Raw genomic sequence first — 22,077 nt, forward strand, 5'->3', positions numbered from 1 at the left:
AAAGCAAAATCTGCAGTGACTGCTCTCAGCTAGTAATAGCTTGCTAGCGTGGTCTGTTTTAGTGGCAGCTAGCACTACTTTTTCATCTAATTTGTGTTTTTAGAGGATAACTTTGATGCTCTAACAGAGTTATTACCGTTAATGCATTTGAGAGTGTTTATCTAAACTGTGACAGCTGCTAAATTTTCTTATAACAACGAGAGACATCAAACAAATCCCTGCTGTTAGAAGCTAGGTAGCCTATAGCAGATTAGCAGCAAATGCTCCCTATAGAACTGGTGAAATTCAGGCTGTTGTGTTTGATCAAACGAGCAGGGATGTTATGATCTAGAAGGAAGCACAACAGTTTTATGCCTTCTTCATCATTTATTAATTCTTTAACACAAACTAACATTTTAAAAAAGCATCAGAAAATGATTAAATTAATAATCTGGAGCAGAGGTTCCCAGTTTGTTGTTGCTGCCGTCTCACAGAAAACTAATTAATTAATCAATTAACTAACTAACCTTTCAAACTAATGCATGTTTATGGAGGGGAGAAAAGTGCCACAATTCAATAAATAAAACAACATTGAATAATTAAATGTGTCGTTAATTGGTTAAAATTGGAAAAAAAATAGAAAAATTATTTATTAAAAACGTAATTTCATGGTTCTGGTGCTGTGGACATGAATAAATAGATTTAATTGAATGAAAAAAAGCCTTTTTTAAACTTTAGTTATGGCTGCAAAGCCTGAAAAATATTCATGATGTTTGAAAAGTCTTAAAACCTGCAGATATCTCTTAGTTTACGGAGGAAAATGGGAATTGGACCAAATCACATTTTTGGTCTTTTTTTATTTACTCTTTCTATCCACTGCAGATAAGTTGTATCTGTATTAAATGTTTAGACATGTCCTGCAACACAGCTCTTCTTCTGATTATTGATTATTGATTCAGGATTGTGTAACTTCTCCAACAGCCGGTCCAGGATGTGGACGCCTTAAACTGGCCGGACAACTGGTCATAAAACTCAGTCCAGGCTGTTTTAAGGCGGTCTTTCTCAACAGAATCCGACATGTTTGATATAATCAAGTCTTTAGTCTTGTCTTGTCTTATCAGTGACATCGTTTTTAGATGTCTTCCTTCATAACAAGATGAAATAAGTATAGAGACAAGTGGATCACAGAATTTCTACTTATGCACAAACCACCTGCCTAATTCTGCATCTCAGACTTATGACAGAATATTTAACATCTAAATTAGGGTCACACACTCATAGCCATACACACTAGAGCAGTGGGCAGCCAATCACAGCAACCAGGGAGCACAGTGCATTGGTCAAGGGCACCTCGGCCGTGGCAAGGAGGTGGACTGCCACCCCTCCAGCTGTCAGTTCACCAATCTTTTGAGCCGTGAGAGTGGGAATCGAACTGCCAACCTTCTGGTTATTGGACCCACTGTAACCACTGAGCCACAGCCCAAGACAAGGTCATGTAGGCACCCTGATCACCAATAAGCTACATCATGGTCTGCAAAATTGATGCAGAGCACAAAATGCAGCAGTTTTACAATAAAGATGGAAAATCTGGATCATGACCATGTTTTTTAACTTTATTTTTTTCCTTTTTGTCTATGCAAACGATTGTCAAACTGTGTGGGGTAATGATTGCTTGTGAGTTTCTTTTGGCCCGGGAAAATGTAGCAGGCAGAAGTAATGTTTTAACATCAGGCAACTCTGACTCATTTTTTGGGTTACGCAACGAACAAACTGTGCTCCGATATGGTTGAGGATGGAGAAATATAATACGGGGATGAAAAGAAAAACAGACATCTCTTCAGATCCAAAGAAGACAGCGATGGGAAACAGCAATATGAGGACGGACATCTTGGATTTACAGTCAATGTGGTCGTATATGAGGAGATACCCACTCGTGTGTTATGTCTGTAACACACAGACGGTATGAAGCCCACCATAATTACATCAGCTGGGCATATGTTTTTAAAAGAAAACCTGATGATGTTTTAAAAAAAACTGCATCAGCGAACAATAAACACAACTTAATGACGAGAGAGAGACTTTTGCCCTTTTTTGTTGCTCTGATTGAACTTTCTCATTGTTTTGAGTGCAGTGATTTGTGACCTGAGCCCTCAAACTTGTATTTTACGACATATTTAACTTGATTTACTGTTTCGATAAACTGTCCAGTGAAAACAGTCTCATTTCAGACACTAACTGTGATCAAACTGAGCTCTCACAAATCTATATTTGTTTTTTTCTTTGTACAGATTGAACTTTATTGTAATTATTCTAAGAGGCTAACAGAGCAAGTTTGTTGTTTTCTTCCTGATGCAACATATTAGAGAAAATTTAAAATAATTGTCTTGATTTTGATGGTTTTTTTCCAACTAAAGTCAAATTTAACCTTTTTGGTTGACGCAGCTTATCTGATGAAATATAGGACGGCATTAAACCGCTGACTCATGGAGACCCTGTGATCGGGATCCATCAGACATGTTTTCCACCATTCTTTCTTCTTTGCTCCCACTCACGAATAGTTTAATGGTGAGGCGTTTAAGAGCTCGTGGTTAGGGTTAGATTAGATTATATGAGAAGAAGCTGGAGAGTCTGCATAGGGTCACCGTATCTCCAGGCCATTCAGAGGTTTGATCTGTCTGTGATGCATATACATTCTTAAATTAGACTATTTGGAGTAAGCCTGGGTCATGGAGTGGTCTCTGTAAGGTTGTAAAGGAATATAAATTTATTTCCAATTGGAAATAGTAAAAAAAACATAATTATGTTTGCATAAACCACAAGAATCTAGTGTTAAATAGACACAGACAACACAGTAAATGCACAGGATAAGTGCCTGAGGTTAGTTAATTACAAACATTCACGTAGTCTAAGAAGAGGATTTTTTCTCTTCAGGAATAACAAAATAAGTAAAACCAAAAAAAGACTAAAGATAGACACTAATAAATAACAGGTGATACTCCTGTTCTCCCTGATGTTTTTCTCTTTTTAGAGAAGACGCCCTGGTGATACCACAAGCTCCTGCAGCTGGAGTCGGACGCTCTTTATTTGAATATTTAATCGAATCCATGTGGATCTTTTAGTTTTACGTTTATCAGCCACAGTCTCTCTCTCCAGGGTGAGAGAAACATACCAAGTTTACACGTTTCATGCACCTGCATCAGCGTCACGTTTCCTTATATAAAACACCAGCTTCAACTTATGTTCATCTCACAAACTCTGAATTGTGTCTCTGATGCATTTTGAAAGTGGACGAACATTTTAATGTCTATTTTCTTTGCACATCCCTTTCTTCCTTTCCTCTGTTTTCATTCTCCTTACTTCTTCTTCATCTATTTTTCCTTTATTCCATCATCAAACTCTTTTTTCTCTGTTGTGGTCTTAAATATATATATATATAACATGTATATAACATGCTTCTTCACATTTTACCACAAAGAAGTTTATTTACTAAAGTAAAAAAAAGCAAGCAGCCAGCTCTGATTCTCATCATCCTGTTGAATATTAGGTTCATAAAGTCATAAATTAGTTCTCTACAAAGTAGAAAAAAGTAATAAACTAAATATCTTTAAAATAAATACCTTTTTCACTTGGTCTACATTCATGGGTGAAAACAAACTCACAAAAAGAAAAAACAAATCAAAACAAAGTTAAGTTAAAATCTGTTCTCCTGACAGCAGAGACGGAGCTGAAGAATTATTCCACCCGAAACTCAAACTCTGCCTCGGAGGAGATCAATTTGTCGAGCCGTAAAATACTGCAGTACCAGAAAATCCTCTACTCTTCCACCCACGCATAACAGCAAGTGTCTAAATTAAAACTGGCCCTTCCTGGACGCCATAGACATCATGACACAAGCTCCCTGATTGGCTATAGGACAAACATCTCCTCCTGTTTTGGGGGGCATCAATAAGCGAGTTTAACAACCAGTGAGTTTTAATGGGATCCGTGCGTAACGCTCCTTCATCAATAGGCCTAATGACCGGTTGTAGCCCGGCAGCTGATAACCTGCCGATGGTTAGGAGCGGGTTATCGGATCACCGGTTCTCCAGGGCCAAGGAGCTTCAAAAAATAGCCCGAGGCCCCACAGGGGGTCACAGGGTGCCTCTGCTGAGGCCAGATAAAACAAACTGTAGTGAAAAGTCATAACTCTGAGACATTTATCACTTAGCTGGTGGTTAACCTCCACGCATTTATCTACAGAAGCAGTGTTTTCCAGCCTCTGAGTACATAGATTTTATTCTACATCACATCACCTGATGAAGAAAACACTCTTTACAGCACAAACGGGTCTTTTTTTACAGGCTGAATTCATGAAAGGTTTGATATTGGTGACTTTCATGTCAGGGGAACTGTACTGATCGCTCAAATGTCAAAAGAGAAACAAAAGAATTACACTTTTAAACTGTCGATTGTAATGAATCACTGTGCCGAGAAGTAACAATACTCTGGCTAACATGCTAACACGCTAACATGCTCAACATCAGAGGATTTGATCTGGATTTCATAATCATGCAGATATTCATCTTTTGTATGTGGGAATATGTGCAAAGGGCTAAAAAATGGGGGAAATAAAAGAAACTCATGTTAAAGTTAAAATGAACGTTTTTAAAATCAAATGTCTTATGACATGTTAACATCAACCAAAGCGAAAACAGTCAAATATATAGAATTTGACCACACAAGTTGACCTTATATGGTGAAATTCTCCACGCCGTGTGCCCCAGCGAGCGCATTCATGTTGTCCACCGCGACCATTTTAGCATTTGTAGTTTTCAAGCCTCAAGAAACTACTTCAGATGTTTGCGGTGAGTTAACCATACGTATATGAACACATTTTAGTCCAAACATCATGGTTACGCTGAGTTAAAAGGCAGCTAAGGGGGCTAACGGTACTTTGTGTGTGAAAGTACCATATTTTTCAGGCTATAAGGCGCATTAAATGAAACAAAACTCAGAAAAGTCAAACTTTATTCAACTCACTTGTTGTGCTGCATGACTGATAGCGTTGAGTCTCTGAACAGGAGCCATTTTTGGGGCAGCGGTTATAGGAAATGAATGAATGAATGCACACACCTGAGTGTTGAAGCACAGATCGTATTACTCCACGAAGCTCGTGACTACGGTGGCCTGAATGCTCAATCCATCAAGCAGTGCAGCTTCGTAGCTCATGAAGGCCGTGCTAAAACATTTTGACAGATTTTTGAGCGCCGTGTACCACATAAAATCAGTTCTAGGTCAGAAAGCACAACCAGAATTAATTCATACATTAGGCGCACTGTCGATTTTTGAGAAAATGAAAGGATTTTAAGTGCGCCTTATGGTCCGAAAAAAACGGTAATTACTAATTTGTTCGTGAGGCAACTAAAAGTGTTAATTTGCTGCTTCTGCAATCCCTCAGAAACACAGAATTTACTCACACAAGCAACCAGGATTTGCATTTACCTCCCCCACGCACTTCATGTATTCTGGACAGAGAACAGCAATTAGCCAGTTAGCTTTAGGTAACAACTAAGAAGTGTGTCTTTTATAGTTCTTGAAATAGATCTTTTCAGCCTCAGTTGGTATTTTACCACAGTTCATACAACAGCACGGAAGTGCGGTGAGGACCTGCAAGATGCTGCACATTTGCAGGTAATTAGCATATTAGAATAGCATAATTAGCATATCTACCAAACATATTCTTCATCTGATTCTGGCTCAAACATGTCGGGCTCCATTTGAGATGTTGTCATGCTCGAAAACGTAGTGTTTGTCAAAGTTTCTCCTTTGTTTACGAGTTGCAGCTTCCTGACTGGTGTAATCCTGAGTAGAGTGCGTTCACAAGTCACCAAATAACCAGAAAACACTTCCCCCAAATCTTCTAATTCTCTGAGACGGAGCTCTCCTTCGTTCTGAAATAATTACAGAACTAAACGAGAGGTACACAAGATGAACAGTTAAATAACTGGAAACAATCACTTTAACAGAATTTAACAGTCATGATGCTGAGCTTAAAGCTGAGATGACTGAACACTGAAGATTCAGAGTAATCTCAAATGTACAAACTGTATATCAGATTTTTTTAGCTCCTGGTTCCTGCAGTGAAAACGGAAATTGGGCAAGACCCTCTTAAATGAGCCTAGTTCCCAGAAATTGGTTGAAAAGCAGCTTTATTTGACTGTGTTTGCTTTGTAAGTGCATCACCTGAACTCTCAGAGGACATACGGCCACTCCAGAGGGTCTCTGTGCATCAAATAAACTAATCAAAGACATCGTCAGTAAAATCTTTCTTTCCTTGAACCACAAATCCTGACATGATGCTGGCTGATCCTGCCACCCTTGGCCCCTGTTGTCTCCAGTGTCCCCTCTGTTCTTCTGACCTCTGACCTCTGCAGGACCTCCACCCATCCCCACCCTGCTCTTCCTCCTCTTGTCCTGCTGTGGTCAACAGCAGAGAGACTGATGTTCGGTCAACCCACGCCTGACTGACCTTTACCAGCTTGGCCACAGGGGACTCATCTATCTCTCTGCCCGTCTCCCAGCATCCCTCAGTCCTTCTTCTACACCCTCTAATGCTAATGCAGCTGTTTATAACTGCCACATTGACTTTCTCCTGCCACTGTATGTAAATACAATCCTCTCTGATCAATCGACTGAGAGGTGACATGACGCTGATCACAAGCACACACTGTGCAGCCAGACAAATAAACATAAGCACAAACCACATGAACACAACATCACAGAGCAGCTGTTCTCGGCCCAGTTAACGACTCATTTCAATACCACATAAAAAGCTATTTAAATACATATAATTCGATATATTTATCACATTTCTCTGCACCTCCATGCAGGATACAACAATAATTACTGATGTAATTAATTCAGTTAATTCAACCTGGACAAGGAGACTAAAACGGATGGACGGATCAACCAGTTAACTGATGAATTCATTTAAAATTCTGAAGAGCAGCGGCCAGCTGTTGGGTCAATTCTTTCAAACCATCAGAGCGCCTGTAATCTTAATTCAAGCCAGCAGAGCTGTAAATCAAACTGAGATCACAAGTTTCAACAGAAACCAAGACTGTTTGTCTGTAAGTTTAAAATGTGAGAAATAAAGCGGACAAATCATCAACAAAAACGGGAAACATTTCTATTTGATAACAGCGTACAAGATTTTATCATTTCGTTCCCGTTAGGATCATAAATCTCCATGCTTTTTATTTTTCTTTGACATTTATTTGATGTTTGTTGTTATCTTGAAAAGACAATCTGTTCTATAAAATACCGAAAGCTTTGAGATATTCAAGCAGGTTTCAGATCACTTCAGCATAAGGAAGGACAATAAATCTCATTTTTCACTCATTAACTTACAGGTGAGATATAAAACTGAGATACTTTGGGGACGGACCACATTGTGCTGTAGTACCACTTTGAACCACTAGATGGGACGTGAGTCACCATCGTGTCTAGTCTGCCCTGGACCCAAGAGAAGAAGATGAGGAAGCTGTAGCGGCAATGATAATAGCTAACAGATAAATTGGTAGCAAACAGAGCATTAAAGGGGAACTCCGGTATTTTTAAACCTAGACCTTATTTCTGGCATGAAATACGTTCATCTACTCACAGAGAACAGTTTGGCGAAAGTCGGCGTCATTCGGAAGATATTTAGATAACTCTAGATCCATATAACGGAGTGAACGGGGCTTAGAGGATGCAGCCTCTAAATAAGGCATTATCTGTCTTTATTTCACCAATACTTTAAGAAGAATGAATGAACGTGTGCTATAGCTCTGTTAGCTCATAGCTGCTGTTATGTGGCTACTTGCAGCTATATGGAGGGATTTCTACACAGGCACTCTACTGGGACCACTTCATCCACACGCCCCCCTGCAGCACAGTTTATTCACTCCGTGCTCTGTGACAGTCGGCTAACTTCACACAGAGTTTGATGCTGATAGTTTTGTGCAACATGGCAGGATATTTATCAAATTCTGAAAATGTGAACGACGACTTTGAGTAAGATGGACGTTCTTATCGGAGTGAATGAGCTGTGCTGCAGCCATGCGTGTGGATGAAGTCGTCCCAGTATATACAAAATGACAGAAAAAGAGCCAAAACAAGATTTGCTTTTCTTCATTTAAGACAGATATTAGGCTGTAAATTATATAAATCTGATACAGAACTTGCAACTTTTCTTCTGGTCTTATATATATATATATATATATAAAGCTGTTACCGCTGTACAGTTTATGTTGCAGCTAAAAAATTTCAAACAGTTCACGCCCCAGTGGTTAAGGGTAAAATTACAGAAAGGGTTGTCATTCTCTCATAGGTACCTACAGAAACCCCCTTCTCCATTTTTTGATTATTTTGTTAAAATAAAATGAGTAACAATAAACAGGCAACAGAGCCGATGCAGAGTGTTTTTTGCCTTCTTGTTGTTATCCAGTGGGCTGAAAAAATTTACAAACTTATAAAGAAATTAATTAAATTGAATCTTTCAAATGGAATGGAAACATACATCTGATCTGGTAAAACTCTTCCCCCCTGTGGTAACAACTTCAAAATCTACCTTTAAGGTATCAGGAAATTGTGTCAGCTTGAGAAAAAACATCTCATCAAATCTAATCAAATTCAAAAAAAGTGTTTCAGGCCTTGGCTGGAACTATGCTGCATTTATTCTGTTAAACCCTTTCACACCATTTGATATTCTCACAAAGACTGAAGTAATCATGCTGGGCTAAAAGGTGGCAAAAACAGTAGTTTGACCAAAGGTAAAACAGAAAGACAAATGCAATTAGTTTGAAGAAGAATAATTGTTGCAGGGCCTCGATTTGATTAATTAGATTTGTGGAACACGTCTTCTATACACCAACATGTGGCTCACTAACAAGGAAAAAGTATGATGGGTGTCTCGTAGGAAGTGGCTTCGTTGTTAGCTTCTGCTCACACCAGTGGTGCCCCATAATTAATGCATTTAACTAATACCTGCATTAAATAAAAATAACTCTCCTTCTACTATTATCATTAAGTGCTAATAACTAATCAATCTCTTTATAGATCCCCAACAAATACTTTTCCTTGTTATTTTAAAGGTGGTTTTTTTTCAATAAAAAGAAGAAAACAAGGGTTTTGAGTCCAGCATGAACGCTATTGGTTCTGTTCTGTGGATTCACTTCAGGTTGCTGATAACATAAACCGTGAGCCAGTTTGGGCGTTTATGGGTGAGTATCCATCCTCCCCCTCTCCCCCTTACCTCCCACAGGTGCCTGGTGTTCCTGATGGCACCGGACTGCAGTTTTTCGAGTATCAGCGGGACTCCCTGAAACGGACCAATCCAGGTTCCCTGAGGGATCCTCTGTGCCGCGCAGATGCCATAACCCAAACCAGGAACCGTGCTGGTGCACAAACACACCTGCACACAAAACACGCTTCATGATTATTTTTAATAGTTTTTAATTCAAGTTTTTAAGTCCTTTGTATGTTAATTTGAAGTTATCAGAGAGTTTATAGTTTTGAACTGCATCAAAAGCTCCTACATCAGTATATGTAATCAGAGCATCTTTCTTGCTTTGAGCTGCTTTGTTCAGGCAAAAATTACATAAACCTTTTGTTAACAGCAGCTATGAAGAAAGTGTAAAACAAAAGCAACAAACTTTATATGCTGTTACATCACAGATATTTACAGCGTTGATCAAAAGTCTGTGAACAGCAACTTGAGACTAATGTTTTAGTTACTTTCAGCCAGAGATCAAACTGAGCAGCGAGACGAAAGCAGAGATTCATTTTTGCAAGCAGTTTGTGAATATATTTTACATATATTTCATCCCACAAACCAGAACTTATAGTTAATTTTACTGTTTTTTTTTATATATATAAATTCAAATGCCTAAAGAGGGAAAAACAAATACAGCGAATGAAGAGAAATACACCATCACACACATTTCACGGGTCATGAGACATGACTGAGAGGATTATTGCTATGAATCTATTTCCTGTACATTTCAAACAGCCATTTAAGGTTGCTCTTTATACTGTTTATTAGCAGAAATGGCGACTGGACAGTGTAGTGGTAAGATTGCTGCCCTTCATCCTGACCTAACCCTCTGCATGAAAAGGTATTACCTCCAGTAGGGGTCCTGAGGCAAGACCCCTACCAGCCTACCTGGGATATGAGTGTCGCTTTGGATAAAAGCATCTGCCAAATGCATAAACATACACATACATAAACAAATGTAATTGCTTTAAATAGAATAAAATGGTAGAATCCCTGTTTTAGTTAAGTTGAAATAAGCGGTTGCCACTGGTTACCCTCCTTGTTCCTCCTCCATCTTTCTACAGCAGTCCATGAGGGACAAACTAAACCAATCTCCGGTCCTGAAGAGGACTTGTAACCACCTTTAACATCACAACAGACAGATGGGAGAAGTCACCTCTCTGGGAAGGTCTCTCAGCCAATCAGGGACGTCCGGCATGGTGACGGGTGCTGCTGTGCTGCTGGTACCAACGAGCCGGCGCAGCGAGTGAAGCGGGCCGTGCATCGGACACTCGCCGTTCCTGTTGTCCGCGCACATGTCACAACCTGAAGAGAAACAAAAGACTTTTAAAAGAAGCAGAGAAACACACAATTCAAATCAAACTGAGTCTGCAGCTTCAGAACTAATTTTTCCAGGTAGGAATGTAATGATTTTTCTGATTATTGTGCTTTGACAAGTTATTCCAGAACCTGACTAATTCTAATCAAGTCTGAATCAAACCAAAAGATGGACCGGATTGTAATTTAAGACTAATCTTAATCTAATCTGTCTAATCAGACAAAATTCAATTAGATTCTAATCAAATTCCTGGTGTTCCTTCACTTAAAGTGAACTGAAATTTAAAAAATCTCCTATTCTTCTTTATTTTTTATTGACATTTTGCTGTTTTTATCTAATTTCTTGTCATTTTCATGTGAAAAATTTTGTATAAAGAGAAAAAAAGCTAAAACTTTAATGATTTTCAATGATCTTTTGACAAATTCAGTACATCCAGGAAATAAAAACACCTTTCAAAGAAATCAGCACTGTGCAAAGAATGGTTGACAGGTATTGTTTTTTAATCATTATTTTCTTGATTTATAATTATTTGATTCAAATCCCACGTTTCTCAATATTAACATCCTCAGTTCCTCTCCTTGACTCTTTTCCTTGTACCTTAGTTCCTCTCACCAGAACTGAGCAAAGGAGGCAAAATGATGGGACTTTGATATAATAAGACATCATTGAACATTTAAACATAACAGGTTACAGCTTCATCATCCCATCACCGCTTTGTTGCAGCATAAAGCTAAAGTGTCCTGCCTCCTTCAGCTTTTAAAAAGACAGCTACAAAGGCTACACCTGAGTATCCTCCTCATAGCTCCTCCTGCTGCCTCCTCTCTTGAGTAACAAGCAGGAAGACGACGAAGGAGACAGGAGACAGGAGACGTGGAGGTATATTTTTAACAAAGCAGAAGAACTTAAAACTTTAATATTTACTTTATTATACTTTGTGTACATGGAAACAAATAAATTGCTGTCACATTTGTAGTTTTGTTGTTGTGTTTTCCATTTTGTTGTGATGCTGCTCTTGTGATCTCTGTTTGTTTGTTTGTTTGTTTCAGATATGCAGTTTAACTGTGTTTCTGTTTACAAAGCGGTTCATTAGATGGAATCAGCTGCAAAAATAATTTGAAATTTAATAAACTGATCTTGCTGAATGAATTCAAAGAATATTCTTTGTAATTCAGATGATTTATGAATATTATTTATTTGTGTACTCTCATTTCATGCCTAATCTTATGCTAACTTTGTTTAATTCTTATGTATTTGTTAAGTGTTTTCACATAAAATTTGTTGCAACTACTTCCTTTCACAAAAGATCTTCAGTCTCTGAGATTTTTTCCTAAAATAAGTATTTTCTGAAATCTGTCGTAGTGTTTCCTATCTGACAACATAATTCTCTCAGTATCCGATCATTTTAACAATAAATCAGCGGCTCACAGTGTCAGAGAACAAACTGCAGCTCTGGTTTGTCCATTTAGAGTGAAAAACTGCAAAAAAAGGATCCTGGTTCCATGATGAAGTCCAAATGAGGAAAAAAGTCCTCTGCAGTGTTTTTACAGGCTAAATGTGGCGAGCAGCGTATTGCTGGGAATTAGTGAGTGTCAACATTTACTCAGAGATGCAGTCTGACAGTAATGGATGTTAATTAAGTGTAGCAACATAATGAGAGATTATTATCTGAGCAGAAAACTCCCACAGAGACCGAGAGGAACAGGATGTTAATGTTGTTTTTTTCTGTCTTTCCCAACATTAGATATCTGTCATTGGACAAACTGACAGCTACTTTTACACTGTGATTGATTGAAGTTAATTAAATCATATTATGGTCATTTATTAACCACAAAAAGCAGCACAGGTTCACGGCCGAGTTAATGGGAAAAATTCTTCAGGCTGAATTCTTCGAGTTCCCCAACTTTATTAAAGTGAAAGCAACAAAAAGGTCACTTTTATTTCAGCTCTGGGACGAGAGCTGCTGCGAGGTCTCCACTCATGACTGTGGGTCAACAAGCAGACACAAGCAACATGTATGTGACTACACACACGTGTTGAATCTCAAGATATCAGCCAACACAAGCTGAAACTGATACCTGGACAAACAGCTGAGGCATCAGGAGACTTTAAGAAGCTGTAGCAGCTAACATTTGGACATTAAGTTTGTCTTCAGGAGGAAGAGGAGGCAGAGAGGGTCTAAAAGTTGACCTAAATCAAGCTACTCAACCCCGCTGCAGCATGTGGACTTAAAAGGGAAATACTATTTAATATAAATATGATTATTATTATAATTATTTTGATAACTTAACTACAGTCTGCTCAGATGACGGGAGACCTTTCGTCTGAAGCTGAAAGCAACACAAAGAAATATAGAACTTCTCGTTGAAAACTATAGTTTATAGTAGTTTTATTTTAGTTTATACATATAGTTATAAACTATAGAGACAGAAGGACCACGAACAGACTGAAAAGAGCAAAGAGTGCAGCATAATGAGTCAGCACCAGGTCCCACCCGTCATTATGCATGATGATATCAGGCTAATAATTCAGTCTGCTGACCAGCTGCCAGATCACAGATTAACCAGCAGTAACAAATGGCTCAATCTAACACCATAAAGTAACTTCAGAAGTAACGAATTTAACTTGAAATATTTCACATCAGATGTCTAAGAACAAGTGTGGAATATTTTATTTGTTTAGCACCTTTCAAACTAAATATCACAAAGTGCTTTAAAATAAAATGGATAGAGATGTGATGCAGGCCCTGATCACATGACCTCAGGGAGGTGCAGGGGACGTATGGATGGATGAAAGGTCTCTGATGGGTCCATGCAGAGCTCTGAAAGTCCAAAGCAGTGTCTTAAAGTGGACTGAAGTTTGCAATAGTTCTCAAGTGATAAAAACAAGAGCAAAGCAGAGATGTGACATGAGCATCTGAAGTGAAAGCTGAGTGAAAAGTTACTCCAAGGCTCCTGGTAGAAGATTTAGCAGAAGAAGCAAGAGGACCCAGAGTTTCCATGACCTTTACACAAATCTATCAGGAGCACAAACATGGACTTCCGTTTATTTTCAATCGGTTGGAGAAAGTTGTCAGCCATCCAACCTTTAATAGAGTTTAAAAGAGTCTAAGCACCTATAAAAGATCTATAGCTTAGAAAGATCAAACTAAAAGAAACCACACGAGGAAACAGACCAGCAGCTACTCAACAAACTCTGGTGTCGTTGCACCTTAAAATAATCAGACTCTGCGGCAGTGAGTGACACAGGTGAAGACAGAGCTGGTAAAATCCCAACTCTCTGCGGTAAGGCCAAGAAAAAAGGTCAAGTCACGCGAGATAGTCTCTCCTCGAGCTTTCTGCTGCACAAAGCCGTCATTTAAATTCCTCAAATTCAGCAAGCAGCCCTCGCAATCTCTGGTATCCTTTAAAGCTCTCTTCTAACCTTGCTTTTGTTGTTGTGGGAATGTTGCTGCACAAATCTCTGCACGTCTGTAAATTACAGTGACTCAGTATTCCACATTCCTCATGTCTGAAGCATCCATTAACTGCCTTTAACACTTAATTTATAATCAGAACATTTCTAGCAGTTTATAAATTACATGCCTGTACATGAAAAAGGGTTATATAACCGTATATCTGCATTTTCTATGTGAATGAATATCATCTTAGCTCAAAGATGACTTGGCACATGTGTCCAGCTAATCTGTTAAATAGATGAGAGCGATATTGGCGTAGCTCCAATTTATGAAAAATTCAACGAACATCTCTTCTGATCATCGTAAAGAGACACAAAAGTACCACGAACTGGCTATACTGATCAAAATGAGAAGCAAGAGACAAAAGTGTGATGAAAATCTGTCATAAAGACTGATAATCAAACAAAAAATTTGATTGATTGACTGTTTTAGGCCCAAAAAAGCAAAATAATGAGAGCAAAAGTGCAGATTACGATGCAAAACACCAACAAAGAGAAACAAAAAGGCCAAACTGATAAGCAAATCGTCACCAAGACATAAAACAACAACAGTCAAACACGTAAAATAACTAAATTAATAGCAAATCACATACAAGGGGAAAAAATTAGACAGAAACCATTTACCAAGAGAGAGCTCTGAATGAGAGAGAAATGATAAAATGATTCAAAGTGACCACAAACAGATTAAAAATCTCACAATTAGTTCAATTAAATGAAAATTTACAAAGAAAGACACAAAACAGCCAAAAGAGATGACACACAAAAGAACAAAGAGATGTAAACGGGCAACAAACTGACTGAAATAATGCAAAACATCTGCCAGATACACAGCTGGAAATATGTGAAATATCTGAAATGAGACAAAAAAAACTGCCACAGAGTCGCACAAGAAAAACAAAACTCAGACACATAAAGAGAAAAAGTTGCAGAACCACAGAGACAAAAAAAACAACTAAAAATAGATCCAAAAAGTCCCCAAAAATGTGAAATATCCTCAAACAGACAAAAACAGATGCAAAATGTATAATTTTCAGACTATTTAAAACACAAAAATCTGGAAGAAACAGGCGCAAATTTTACAAAGAGGTGAAACATGAACACAGAACACCCACAATAAACATCTAAATAAACCAGTTAACGTCCAAATAAACCAGTTAACATCTAAATAAACCAGTTAACATCTAAACAGACCAGTTAACATCTAAATAGACCAGTTAACATCTAAATAAACCAGTTAACATCTAAACAAACCAGTTAACATCTAAATAAACCAGTTAACATCTAAACAAACCAGTTAACATCTAAATAGACCAGTTAACATCTAAATAAACCAGCTAACATCTAAATAGACCAGTTAACATCTAAATAAACCACTTAACATCTAAACAAACCAGTTAACATCTAAATAAACCAGTTAACATCTAAACAGACCAGTTAACATCTAAATAAACCAGTTAACATCTAAACAAACCAGTTAACATCTAAACAAACCAGTTAACATCTAAATAAACCAGTTAACATCTAAACAAACCAGTTAACATCTAAATAGACCAGTTAACATCTAAATAAACCGGTTAACATCTAAACAAACCGGTTAACATCTAAATAATCCAGTTAACATCTAAATAAACCAGTTAACATCTAAACAAACCAGTTAACATCTAAATAGACCAGTTAACATCTAAACAAACCAGTTAACATCTAAATAGACCAGTTAACATCTAAATAAACCAGTTAACATCTAAACAAACCAGTTAACATCTAAATAGACCAGTTAACATATAAACAAACCACTTAACATCTAAATAAACCAGTTAATATCTAAACAAACCAGTTAACATCTAAACAAACCAGTTAACATCTAAATAAACCAGTTAACATCAAAACAAACCAGTTAACATCTAAACAAACCAGTTAACATCTAAATAAACCAGTTAACATCTAAACAAACCAGTTAACATCTAAATAGACCAGTTAACATCTAAATAAACCAGCTAACATCTAAATAGACCAGTTAACATCTAAATAAACCACTTAACATCTAAACAAACCAGTTAACATCTAAATAAACCAGTTAATATCTAAACAGACCAGTTAACATCTAAATAGACCAGTTAACATCTAAATAAACCAGTTAACATCTAAACAAACCAGTTAACATCTAAATAAACCAGTTAACATCTAAACAAACCAGTTAACATCTAAATAGACCAGTTAACATCTAAATAAACCGGTTAACATCTAAACAAACCGGTTAACATCTAAATAATCCAGTTAACATCTAAATAAACCAGTTAACATCTAAACAAACCAGTTAACATCTAAATAGACCAGTTAACATCTAAACAAACCAGTTAACATCTAAATAGACCAGTTAACATCTAAATAAACCAGTTAACATCTAAACAAACCAGTTAACATCTAAATAGACCAGTTAACATATAAACAAACCACTTAACATCTAAATAAACCAGTTAATATCTAAACAAACCAGTTAACATCTAAACAAACCAGTTAACATCTAAATAAACCAGTTAACATCAAAACAAACCAGTTAACATCTAAATAAACCAGTTAACATCTAAATAGACCAGTTAACATCTATATAATCCAGTTAACATCTAAATAAACCAGTTAACATCTAAACAATCCAGTTAACATCTAAATAAACCAGTTAACATCTAAATAATCCAGTTAACATCTAAATAAACCAGTTAACATCTAAACAAACCAGTTAACATCTAAACAAACCAGTTAACATCTAAATAAACCAGTTAACATCTAAATAATCCAGTTAACATCTAAATAAACCAGTTAACATCTAAACAAACCAGTTAACATCTAAACAAACCAGTTAACATCTAAATAAACCAGTTAACATCTAAACAAACCAGTTAACATCTAAATAATCCAGTTAACATCTAAACAAACCAGTTAACATCTAAATAAACCAGTTAACATCTAAACAAACCAGTTAACATCTAAATAATCCAGTTAACATCTAAATAAACCAGTTAACATCTAAACAATCCAGTTAACATCTAAATAAACCAGTTAACATCTAAACAAACCAGTTAACATCTAAACAAACCAGTTAACATCTAAATAAACCAGTTAACATCTAAACAAACCAGTTAACATCTAAGGAAACCAGTTAACATCTAAACAAACCAGTTAACATCTAAATAATCCAGTTAATATCTAAACAAACCAGTTAACATCTAAACAAACCAGTTAACATCTAAACAAACCAGTTAATATCTAAACAAACCAGTTAACATCTAAATAAACCAGTTAATATCTAAACAAACCAGTTAACATCTAAATAAACCAGTTAACATCTAAATAAACCAGTTAACATCTAAACAAACCAGTTAACATCTAAATAAACCAGCTAACATCTAAACAGACCAGTTAACATCTAAATAAACCAGCTAACATCTAAACAGACCAGTTAACATCTAAATAATCCAGTTAACATCTAAACAAACCAGTTAACATCTAAACAAACCAGTTAATATCTAAACAAACCAGTTAACATCTAAACAAACCAGTTAACATCTAAACAAACCAGTTAATATCTAAACAAACCAGTTAACATCTAAATAAACCAGTTAATATCTAAACAAACCAGTTAACATCTAAATAAACCAGTTAACATCTAAACAAACCAGTTAACATCTAAATAAACCAGTTAACATCTAAACAAACCAGTTAACATCTAAACAAACCAGTTAACATCTAAATAAACCAGTTAACATCAAAACAAACCAGTTAACATCTAAACAAACCAGTTAACATCTAAACAAACCAGTTAACATCTAAATAGACCAGTTAACATCTAAATAAACCAGCTAACATCTAAATAGACCAGTTAACATCTAAATAAACCACTTAACATCTAAACAAACCAGTTAACATCTAAATAAACCAGTTAATATCTAAACAGACCAGTTAACATCTAAATAGACCAGTTAACATCTAAATAAACCAGTTAACATCTAAACAAACCAGTTAACATCTAAATAAACCAGTTAACATCTAAACAAACCAGTTAACATCTAAATAGACCAGTTAACATCTAAATAAACCGGTTAACATCTAAACAAACCACTTAACATCTAAATAAACCAGTTAATATCTAAACAAACCAGTTAACATCTAAACAAACCAGTTAACATCTAAATAAACCAGTTAACATCAAAACAAACCAGTTAACATCTAAACAAACCAGTTAACATCTAAATAAACCAGTTAACATCTAAACAAACCAGTTAACATCTAAATAGACCAGTTAACATCTAAATAAACCAGCTAACATCTAAATAGACCAGTTAACATCTAAATAAACCACTTAACATCTAAACAAACCAGTTAACATCTAAATAAACCAGTTAATATCTAAACAGACCAGTTAACATCTAAATAGACCAGTTAACATCTAAATAAACCAGTTAACATCTAAACAAACCAGTTAACATCTAAATAAACCAGTTAACATCTAAACAAACCAGTTAACATCTAAATAGACCAGTTAACATCTAAATAAACCGGTTAACATCTAAACAAACCGGTTAACATCTAAATAATCCAGTTAACATCTAAATAAACCAGTTAACATCTAAACAAACCAGTTAACATCTAAATAGACCAGTTAACATCTAAACAAACCAGTTAACATCTAAATAGACCAGTTAACATCTAAATAAACCAGTTAACATCTAAACAAACCAGTTAACATCTAAATAGACCAGTTAACATATAAACAAACCACTTAACATCTAAATAAACCAGTTAATATCTAAACAAACCAGTTAACATCTAAACAAACCAGTTAACATCTAAATAAACCAGTTAACATCAAAACAAACCAGTTAACATCTAAATAAACCAGCTAACATCTAAATAGACCAGTTAACATCAAAACAAACCAGTTAACATCTAAATAAACCAGTTAACATCTAAATAGACCAGTTAACATCTATATAATCCAGTTAACATCTAAATAAACCAGTTAACATCTAAACAATCCAGTTAACATCTAAATAAACCAGTTAACATCTAAATAATCCAGTTAACATCTAAATAAACCAGTTAACATCTAAACAAACCAGTTAACATCTAAACAAACCAGTTAACATCTAAATAAACCAGTTAACATCTAAATAATCCAGTTAACATCTAAATAAACCAGTTAACATCTAAACAAACCAGTTAACATCTAAACAAACCAGTTAACATCTAAATAAACCAGTTGACATCTAAACAAACCAGTTAACATCTAAATAATCCAGTTAACATCTAAATAAACCAGTTAACATCTAAATAAACCAGTTAACATCTAAACAAACCAGTTAACATCTAAATAATCCAGTTAACATCTAAATAAACCAGTTAACATCTAAACAATCCAGTTAACATCTAAATAAACCAGTTAACATCTAAACAAACCAGTTAACATCTAAATAAACCAGTTAACATCTAAACAAACCAGTTAACATCTAAGGAAACCAGTTAACATCTAAACAAACCAGTTAACATCTAAATAATCCAGTTAATATCTAAACAAACCAGTTAACATCTAAACAAACCAGTTAACATCTAAACAAACCAGTTAATATCTAAACAAACCAGTTAACATCTAAATAAACCAGTTAATATCTAAACAAACCAGTTAACATCTAAATAAACCAGTTAACATCTAAATAAACCAGTTAACATCTAAACAAACCAGTTAACATCTAAATAAACCAGCTAACATCTAAACAGACCAGTTAACATCTAAATAAACCAGCTAACATCTAAACAGACCAGTTAACATCTAAATAATCCAGTTAACATCTAAACAAACCAGTTAACATCTAAACAAACCAGTTAATATCTAAACAAACCAGTTAACATCTAAACAAACCAGTTAACATCTAAACAAACCAGTTAATATCTAAACAAACCAGTTAACATCTAAATAAACCAGTTAATATCTAAACAAACCAGTTAACATCTAAATAAACCAGTTAACATCTAAACAAACCAGTTAACATCTAAATAAACCAGTTAACATCTAAACAAACCAGTTAACATCTAAACAAACCAGTTAACATCTAAATAATCCAGTTAATATCTAAACAAACCAGTTAACATCTAAACAAACCAGTTAATATCTAAACAAACCAGTTAACATCTAAATAAACCAGTTAATATCTAAACAAACCAGTTAACATCTAAATAAACCAGTTAACATCTAAACAAACCAGTTAACATCTAAATAAACCAGCTAACATCTAAACAAACCAGTTAAGTCCGACAGAAGAGGTGAAGCTGAACACGAGGTTTTGTTTATTCATTTGAAACAGTTTGTCATTTACTGCCTGGCTTCTTCCTCTGTGTGTTTGAACTGCTGCTCTGGAAAACATGGAGGAATTATGAAAACAAATTAATTTTGTTATCAGGAAACGAGCCTGAGCTCTGTCGGCTCCGTCCGAGTTACATCAGCTCTCCTTTATCAGATGTGGAGTTTAGAGGAGAACCAGACTGTATTCGGTCTGTTTTGACCCTGAAGTCCTGTGGTTGGACCGACCTCAGGTGCCAGAATACGACCGTGGATGGAGAAGGCTGAAAAACCAGCTGTGGATGCAGAAGATGAAGCTTCTCGGTGCAGGAATGGAGTTTAAGATGAGTTATAACACCCACAGTCCATACTTCAGATGCCACTGCAAGCTTTAAAGGTGAAATATGATAGAAAAATCCCTTCCTCCTGTTCCTGGGAGCATATATCAGGGCCTGGGTCTCAAACTCGTGGCCTGCAGGACGATAGTTTGTGGCCTCCTACTTGACATTGAAGTTTAGTGTTTAGTGTTGGCGTTGGAAGTATCTGAGAAATAATTCTATAATAATAAGTCTGCAGCTGTGTGGATAAGATGTGTTTTCAACACAACAGCGGCCAATAAATCCCGTGTAGCGGTAGCTACGGTTTGGTTGAGCCCCGAAAACCCCCAAAACAGAGCGTTAACAAAGAGGTGTTAAAACAGGGCTGAGACAGAGAGTCTCAGACAATTAATAGGCCCTTAAATGCTTAAATAAAAGTCATCATAGGTAACTTGCAGAGTAGCTGCCCAAAAGCCAAGTGCCTATTCCTAGCTTTTTTTCTAGCTATCAAGTCTTTTTTTGATGAACCAGTGTTGTGTCGACACATAACAGACAACTTAGCAAAGAAGCCATTTTAAATTGGATCTTTAGGCACTTTGTTACCAGCAGCCTGTCACAGAGACACATCATTTGTTCCTATTTCTTTAGTTGCATCTATGAAAAACAGCAAAGAAAACACAGTTTGACAGACAGAAAATAGGATTTCTGCAGCAACAAGGTGATTCCCAAAGAGCTATTAGTTGAAAACTTGGCATATCTCAGCATGGTGTGCAGTGTGTCCTTAAAACATTTGAGGAAACTGGACAAGTGGAGGACAAAAGAAGAAGTGTCAGGCCTAAAAAACTATCTACAGCAGATGAACAGGATCTAAAAGTGATGTCCTTAAGAAAGAGGAAAAAATCCAGCAAAGACCTGACAGGACCTGAGAGATGCATCTGGACCTTCAGCTGATCCATCTACTGTTGGCCCAAGCCTCATCAGAAATGGTCTCCATGGAAGGGTGGCTGTCAAGAAGCCATTCTTAAGGAAGGGAAACAGGGAGAAAAGGCTGAGCTGTGCCAAATGACACAAGAAGTGGACTGAAAATCAGTGGCAACAGGTCTTATGGAGGGATGAATCCTCCCCAGAGCCCGGACCTCAACATTATTGAAGCAGTACGATCTGCAGCTTGAACTTCTTCTGCTGTTGTGTGGCAGTGGTAGAAGTTAATGGTTCCTTCTGTACGTCTTCCACAGCATCACTGACATCACAATCACTAATAAAATGCGTCCTTTTTGTGTCACAGCTCTGTTTCCCATGTGACGTCGTGCCTACATCACTTGATTTTTTTAGAATGAGAACAAAAATGCTCAAATGTGGATTCATGCTCTTTTTGTTTTTTTTTAAA

The 22,077-nt window shown here is 36.3% G+C and overlaps 1 protein-coding gene across 1 annotated transcript in view; it reads right to left on the reverse strand.

The window, feature by feature from the left end:
• Window positions 1-22,077, reverse strand: part of prdm6 (PR domain containing 6) — a 114,908-nt gene that overhangs the window by 83,627 nt on the left and 9,204 nt on the right. The window contains exons 3-4 of the mRNA XM_072387268.1: window positions 10,431-10,579; window positions 9,254-9,412 (exon numbers count right to left, since the gene is read on the reverse strand). Coding sequence (XP_072243369.1) covers window positions 9,254-9,412; window positions 10,431-10,579 — 308 coding nt within the window. The remainder of the gene's footprint in view (window positions 1-9,253; window positions 9,413-10,430; window positions 10,580-22,077) is intronic.

Source organism: Leuresthes tenuis, unplaced genomic scaffold (genome assembly GCF_036924035.1).
Source record: "Leuresthes tenuis unplaced genomic scaffold, fLeuTen1.0.hap1 SCAF_6, whole genome shotgun sequence".
In the NCBI taxonomy this organism is placed as follows: domain Eukaryota; kingdom Metazoa; phylum Chordata; class Actinopteri; order Atheriniformes; family Atherinopsidae; genus Leuresthes; species Leuresthes tenuis.